Raw genomic sequence first — 8,375 nt, 5'->3', positions numbered from 1 at the left:
CCCCTGTCGCTACCAGTTTGAATGAGCAACCACTAATCATGTTTCTATATCTATATCTATTTGTTTATTTTATCATCATGAATCATGAAATGTTAACATTCAATATAATTAGTATCCATAAACAATGACTAAAACAACAAGCAATACACATGCACACACATACACATCTATAAATAAAACATGTATTTAGATTATAACATACACAGCCCAAAAATCTGAAATATGTGGAGATAATGATCTAAAATATTCAAATTTCTTCTTTTTCAAGTGTAGATTTTTAACACAAAGCTTCACGCCAAAATTATTGATATGCTGCACGCGCATATGTACGTGTGTGAGTGATTACAATCACCAATCCTAGAGTACTATCACGTTTCTCTATGACTGATAATTACTGACTCAGAAGGAATCGCAGACGACTAGGACCGGTTTTACACTATATATACTAGAAACATATTATTTCTTATTAATTCTATTAAACAAAGGTAAGCGATAATAATCTTATTAATTACTTATCTATATTGTTCAATCTACCAAGAATTATGTCTATAGAATTGTTTATTCAGGACGAGGCTATACGACTGATTTCTGAAGTACTCTAGACTTATTTTGCGATTATATCGTTTATATTGTCAGTTAGTACTTTGGTACAAGTACTAAGTATTCTACATGTAGTTTATAGTCACGTTTAAAGCCATTTTAGTAGGAGACATAAAACATGAAAGTTTTAATTTTTTAAAATTTTAAAAATAATTGATATGTACAGTACTTAGATCATTTATATATTTTTTTATTGGACTACAATTGTACCATAGATGTACCTGGCTATTACATCTATGATTGTACTGTTCTTGTTTGTTTGGATGTCTGATATATCGATAATATTGACTGAGAAGATTAGTTTTACATATGTCTTCGTGTACTACCCTTTGCCTTCCTCTGATTGAGATACAAAACGTGTACTGGTCAATTACCCAGAATACTTAGCCTTATTTAACCCTTTCACATGTTAATATACGCTCAAGAATATACGTGTTCCAGTCCTGATGATGGTAAATCCGGTAAAACATTCGGACTCACGAAATTATGAAGATGCTATTTTCGTTTTCAAGTATTGATGCTCGTCGTTTAACATGGTTAAGCCATTCTTAACTTTAAGTTACTATATTATCTTATAAATATATCATTGGTATAGACACTATTGTCGAATACCGTGCGGTGACCTGTATATGAACAAATGGAAAGGTGTCCCCGTAAACGTCAATGGGGTTGCAACACGTCGTAAAATGAATTAGATATAATAATCTAGTGTTTACATGTTCGTGCTTTCTTTGGTTGTTGGTTGGAAATCATACCACATCGCCTTATTTTCGTAAGGTAATGAGAATTGAGAAAGGATGGGGTTTTTTTATTGGGGGGGGGGGGGGTTTAAGTAAGCTCTCATTGTTGTTAAGTTGATTAATTTTAACAAAAAATTCCATATTTTTTTAAAGCCCTAAAGATTGTAATCTGTGCTTGTTAGAACGCAGTGTTGCGGTTTCTTTATATTGATACATCGTGTTTTGGCACTTGCCATATGATAGCATGACGAAACTGTCAATGCAATCTGTCTGAAGTCGATTCATGTGTGTTTTACCTGGCACATAGGATCATGATGAATGTCGTGAGAATTCCAGTGCCAATATGAATGTTCAAAGGAGTTGCTTACAATCTAAGTCAACAAAACACTATCTATTCACGACTAAGAAAGATCTTGATTTTATACAATTTTTCTTCATCGAATTGGTATGAAAGAGTATTTGTTATCTTAATGCAATGTTTAGAATCTTTTAATACATTATTTTTTTTATTCCAGATAAACATTCATGGCAAGTATGGGTAAAAGAGGAAAAATTCCGTAAGTATATCAGTTTTAACATTGTTTAAAGTAAACTGCGAATGCTTTCATATAAAATATTCTTCAGACATATTTATAAAAAACAGTAAAACACATTTCTTGTTCAATATAATGAGAAAATACCTAAGAAAATCAAATAACAAACCTAACAATACGCCCAACATTCATCAAAGAACTAAATAGCAATATGTGGTAGAGAACTAATGAATTTTACATGTCTCTGATTATGTAATTAACTTCCCAGATCCAATAGTTGTTGAAAAACTACGAAATGTTTGACATTATTCTTCTTGTTTCTTTGGAACTGATCCAGAGTACAGAAAACGGCGATACATACCATCAAGTTTAAGGGAGTTGAAGGCAATTTGTAAGAATGTATTTGATTTTCCGATGGATATAAAATCTCTCGCTCAAAGTTTGCATATGTTAGCTCCAAACTTATATCTCTATCAAGATCTTTGATATCAAAATAGAAATCATACTCTACAACTTACATGTCAGCAATTAAAACACTTGATCGAATATGATTACCAATCAAACAACACATGTTTTCTATGATGGCATTCATAAGGTACGCGCGTGACCAATAAATAACTCAAAATACTATCTTAATATACATATAACCACAAAAATTTCATTTCACTATTAATCTTGAAGTATAATGTCGTGCAGTTTGTACCGAAGTGTTGCATAGTTGAATGCTTTACTTCTGAATTGATATATTTACGATAAGAACTCGTGCCAATGAAAAACACGCGCCATGAATATTAAAACTATGGTTCATTCGATACTTGTCTGATTCCTGCTGAAAACTTTTAAGTTGGCTTACCACCCTGTTGCCAAAGAAACTGACAGAAGAAAGTGCAATGTCATAAATCAGTGGAAAGATATCTATCAATCTGCAATTACGTCGTTATTGAACATTTTTCTGCAATGATATAGACACACAAAGTAAATAGTATGATATCATATCTACAGCATCGATGCAAGTAAAAATGTGTTTTCAAATATTCGATAGGATAGGGATAGACAATTATGTATATAGCCGTCTTGTTCAGAGCATGTAACACTTTATTAAATTATAGGATGCATACCATTCCTATAATCAAACGCAACTATAGGAACATATCAGTAGCAAATAGTATACTATATATTGTTATCAATATGAACAGCACAAAAAAAAGATAGGTGGATCTAATATAAACATTAGATATGATGAAGGGGCATACAGCAGGTCAATTGAGCTCAGGGGTGGGGTTTTTTACTAGACTGACGCATAGAAAATATATAGCTCCTCCCAGTTTCGCTTCTTTTTACTTCAAAGTTCTTTAGATTGTAATGAATAAGAATATATATTCAATAATGACCGAATAACACATGTTTTCACTCATGCTCCTCAGAGTTAAAGTAAGTGTCTGTTATAATGTTAGACTGACATAAATGTATAATGTAAAACCATGTATTGTGTACAATTTGGAAATTAGTATGGCGTTCATTATCACTGAACTAGTATATATTTGTTTAGGGGCCAGTTGAAGGACGCCTCCGGGTGCGGGAATTTCTCGCTACATTGAAGACCTGTTGGTGACCTTCTGCTGTTGTTTTTTTCTATGGTCGGGTTGTTGTCTCTTTAGCACATTCCCCATTTCCATTCTCAATTTTATTGCTGAAGAATGTAATGTGTACACCTAGATTGTGTGTTGTTTTCTGATTTGAGTGTTGGCACATATCATGCATTTTATTTTATTCATTTGAAATGCTACCATAACTATTGCTTTTACGTTACAATATATTTGTCTATTTCAGTAAAGACGTTCAAGCCATATTCGACAAATATGCACAAAGCAATGTTAAACGATTGCATAGGCCGCAAGCTATAGAAATGCTACAACAAGAGTTTGGAATGACTCAACAAGAGGCTATGGTTATGTTTGAAACTTTTGATAAAGATAAAAATGAAATAATGAGTATTTGGGAATTCCAACAGTTCTACGAAACAGTAGGAGCAAAGTAAGTTTTAACCAATAATTCATGTGTTTGCTTTTAATTTCATAACAATGGTGTTCAAATTGTTAAAAATTCGATTGCATCATGGGAATTTTCAGTTTCATGTTCTTCATGATGAACAGATTGGCTATGTTGTTGTGGTTAAAACAGAAAGTTCCAGTTTTGGGATTTTCTCGCTGCGTTGAAGACCCATTTGGTGGCCATAAACAATTATAGACATCAAATTATTTACATAAAATTTAAAGCAATTGTGTAAATTATTTACGGTATCAATCATTTTGAATTCTGTTGTTTTTTTAAATGATACAACGCCCTCGTCTCTAAACAATAAATAATATACAGACATAGAGAGACACGGTATAAACACAAAAAATGTATGGTTAACTGAAAAACATGAGAAAGGATAACAGAAGGCAATTCAAAGTTACTGAAGACCGATATTTTCCACCACATATCCAACCCTTAAACCTGACCGAATGAGAAATGCTTCGACATTTTGAAGCGCTTGGGATGCATGATATTTGTGAAGTGTTGTTTTCATGTTTTCTTTTTGAATTTTGAAATTAATTTAAAATATGGATTGTTATTTTAGTGCAGCAGATGTAGTAGCTAGATTCCACGAACTTGACAAAGACAACAGTCTAAAATTAGACGGAGACGAAGCCCGAGCCGGATTAGAGTCTATGGTAACCGGAACCGGAAGAAAATTAGATGAAAAAGAAATAGAATTTTTCTTAATGACAGCGTGTGATAATACTGGTGCTATTGATCTTGGCATGTTTTCCAATTTGTTATACAGACTGAAACTTTATAAGGCTGAGCCACCCAAAAAGGGCCAGAAAACGCACATTATAGGAGATGAAACTGATTAAAAAATGTTGTTTTATATATATAGGACTATGAAATTTACATTATTCATTGATATCATTGTAGGTTAGTAAGATTTTATACGAAACATTGTATATTTTATTTATGTATATAGGTCACAGGAAAATCTATAAAATTTCAAAATATAAATGTAAGAATGCAAACGGATTATTTATCAAATGTGATATAAGTTTCAATTTGTATTTCGATTATTAGGGGCATGCGATGTTTACCATGCACGAATACATGATTTAAAACCCGTCTGAAACCTTTTGTCTTAATTTAAGATAATTTAAAATAGCAGGAACAGAGGAGAGAAATCAGAAATATATAATGAACTAAACATGCTAAAAGGTTTACAATGTAGATGGTCAAAATAAGTAAATGTCTTAGTTTTAAAAACTGAATATATAAATAAAAGTATAACAGACAGGATATGTTGTACGAGCAATAAATACGTCTTTTATGAAAACATCTCTTCATTATGCAATTGTAATAGAAATAATGGTAATAATGAAAAAATCATGGCATTGATAGCTTGTTTTCGACTTATGAGGTTGATTATCGCTTTAGTATCGTTTGCAATCTTTAAAAACCTATTGCACATTTCAAACTTCAATATGCAGAAAAGTAAACAACTATAAAATTTCACATTTCGAAAACAAATGTTTGTTTCGTTATTTTCGACATAAGATCGCTTACATTTAATACCGAACAGTTCCTAAGCTATGTCGTCTCCGAAAGAACAAAACCTATTACAATGAGATCAATGCAGATGATTTCATTTTTTATACATGTATCATTTATATTTATCAAATGCATATTCATGTAATTAGTTAGCTTCGACCACAAACATATTGATCGTAAGAGTGCTGTAAAATGAAGGTGATGAGCTTGTGCATTGAATTTTAACAACAAATATTTAAGATTGTATATTTTTATATTATCGGAAGTAAACTATATATATAATTATATATACCTTAGTAATAAATATTTCCATGAAACACAAATCTTCAATTATTAGTAGAACACGACACAATTAGTTAAATTCTAAAGGTATTTTTCTACTTCTTTGCAAATTTTAATTTTGTTTAAATAAAATACTGTGCTTTCAACTTGTTTTATTCGGTATACTAGTATGCAAAAGAATGAAATTTAAAAAAAAAATTAAAGTGGTGGAGAAAACCCGACATAACTCGCTGTTTTATATTCTGATCAGTTTTACTAAAGGTTTTGAATACTAGTACTCATATTTATAAATGCTTTTACCTTGCAATATTTTAATATGCATCCTCATACATGTAACTAATCATGTAGCTTCAAAACTCATCTGGAACACAAATGTAATACTTCAAACCTACTGATATAAAAATTATTTATTCCATAGCCAAATTATTTTGTATTTTACAATAAAACATATTTTTAACTATAATGATGTTTGTTTGAGCTTATTTTTTAGCAGTGGATATTTTTACTTCTATTATATATATAATTTGTTCTATATATTTTGAATGGATTGTGCTATACGGTGGGTGCCTTATGTGGAGCAGGATCTGTTTACCCTTCCTGAACATTGTGTACCTTTCTGAAACCAGCTTGTTATTGTCGTAGTTTCTTACCCACAGCGTCTATACTTCTTTACATAAAATTATGTGACAAACTTTACTTGGAATGAATAGTAAGGTGATTCCTCTCCAGTTGAATAAAGTCTCCTGGTGTTGATATTGTTATGATGTTGGCGTTAGACCAACTGCTAGGAATAACAGCTTGTTCCCATATTTTCTGGCATATTTGGTTTAAAGTATATGCTACTAGCTCTGGTCCATCTTTAAAGATTCTGTATTTAGTTGGTCTACGCCAAGTCTTTTTTTTTTTTTTTTTTTTCAAGCTTTTATTGACTTTCGGTATTTCTTGTTTTGAAGGTGTATCTATCACCAGTTTTTGGTGGGATTCGTGTTGCTTAGTCTTTAGTTTTTTATGTTGTGTTCTATTATTTGTCTGTTTGCATTTTTCTTTTTAGTCATGGCATTGTCAGTTAATTTTCGATCTATGAGTGTGACTGTCCCTCTGGTATCTTTCGCCCCTCTTCTAAGTTCAAGTGTGTTTCAGGATTAATTGATGGGTCGCCTAGAACTTTCCGATTTAGAACCTATTGCAAATTATCCTTCCATCTTAAGTATTGGTCTTGTTCTCAAAATTTCCCAAAGACATTCCTTGTGTAAGCTGTCAAAGGTTTTTTAAAGTCTTAAAAAGTTTTGTATTTAGTTGGTCTATGCCAGGTCCCTTTTTGTTTTATTAAACTTTTAATGACTTTCGGTATTTCTTGTTTTGAAGGTTGAAGTGTTTCTATTGTTAGTCCAGGTGTGCTTTAGGAATAACTGATAGTTCGCCTGGATGTTTTCGGTTGATAACCTCTTGAAAATTATCCTGCCATCTTAAGTATAGGTCTTGTTCTGTTGTTAGTATATTGATGTCTTTGTCTTTAAATGACATATTTACATTAGTTTTTTAACAACTTAGTTGTTTAGTTACTTGGTTAATCTGTCCAATTGTCTGATTTGAAGCTGCTCAGGCTTCCTGCTTCTCTTGCTATGTCATCCATAAAATCCATTTTGCTCTTACGTGTAGCTGTCTTTACCTTCTAGTTGCATTCAGTATATTTGGTCTTAGTTTTTCCGTAATTCTCTCAGAACGTGTTTAACATATTTTGTTGTTCACTTCACTTTTTTTCTTTCCTCTATCAATGCAACTGTCTAAGTTTTAGGTGTTAAATACATTCTGTTTTAAATTTGTACTTGTCTTTTGAAATTTATACCTTTAAATTGGCTACATTGTAGATTTCATGAATATGCAGCCATTCATCATTGACTGATATTGTGTTTGTATAGTCTGTGAGACTGTCTAATAGCTGAAACCTGTTCTTTATTTATTTTTTAAACTCTTGTTGGATATTTGGGTCTTGTAATTTACCAACATAAAATTTCTTTTTCACGTTTACATAGGTAGACAACTTTTTAAGTTTTTGTTGTTTGTAGTTACTTGATGGTGGTCAGTAGTAACATATACACCCTCATAATACGTATATCTTGCAATGATCTTTACCGCTTTCCATTGATGATACTATGGTCTATTTGCTTTTTGTCTCTGCCATTTAAAGAAATTCATGTCAGTTTATGTATATCTCTATGAGGGAAGATAGTATTACCAATGTTATTTCACCTGATCGGGGCGGAGTTTACGTTTTAATTTGCATAAGGACAGTCTATTTGAAGATGTGTGTGATAAGGATGATTGCCGTTATAATTATTACTGATTTCTGATCACCTATCAGTGTCATCAAAGGAATTTACAAAACAATGACTGGACTTCATTAATGAGTTTATCCTAAACACCTATCTATAGATGGACTGGTTTATTGTGAGCGAACCTGTTAAACTCCGCCCAGTCAAGTGAAATAAATCGAGTTATTACCCTCTACTACTAAGTTATTGGCACCATACAAATATACTAAACGTTCTCCATTGTCGTTGATTTTTCACACCCGTATTTTCCCATTACTCTGTCATTCCTGGTGCTACCATTTCCAACTTTGGTCTTCAAATCA

General features: G+C 31.8%; 1 protein-coding gene across 1 annotated transcript; it reads left to right on the top strand.

Moving 5' to 3' along the window:
- Positions 1–313: 313 nt before the first annotated feature.
- LOC143062717 (uncharacterized) lies at positions 314–6,203 on the top strand. Its single transcript, XM_076234480.1, has 4 exons — positions 314–485; positions 1,856–1,897; positions 3,704–3,907; positions 4,497–6,203. The coding sequence occupies exons 2-4, from the start codon at positions 1,866–1,868 to the stop codon at positions 4,774–4,776; spliced, it is 516 nt and encodes a 171-aa protein (XP_076090595.1). The 5' UTR covers positions 314–485; positions 1,856–1,865; the 3' UTR covers positions 4,777–6,203.
- Positions 6,204–8,375: the final 2,172 nt, after the last annotated feature.

Source organism: Mytilus galloprovincialis, chromosome 2, assembly GCF_965363235.1.
Source record: "Mytilus galloprovincialis chromosome 2, xbMytGall1.hap1.1, whole genome shotgun sequence".
Classification (NCBI taxonomy): Eukaryota; Metazoa; Mollusca; class Bivalvia; order Mytilida; family Mytilidae; genus Mytilus; species Mytilus galloprovincialis.
The sequence above is the reverse complement of the archived record's forward strand: the minus strand, read 5'-3'. Positions and strand labels throughout refer to the sequence as shown.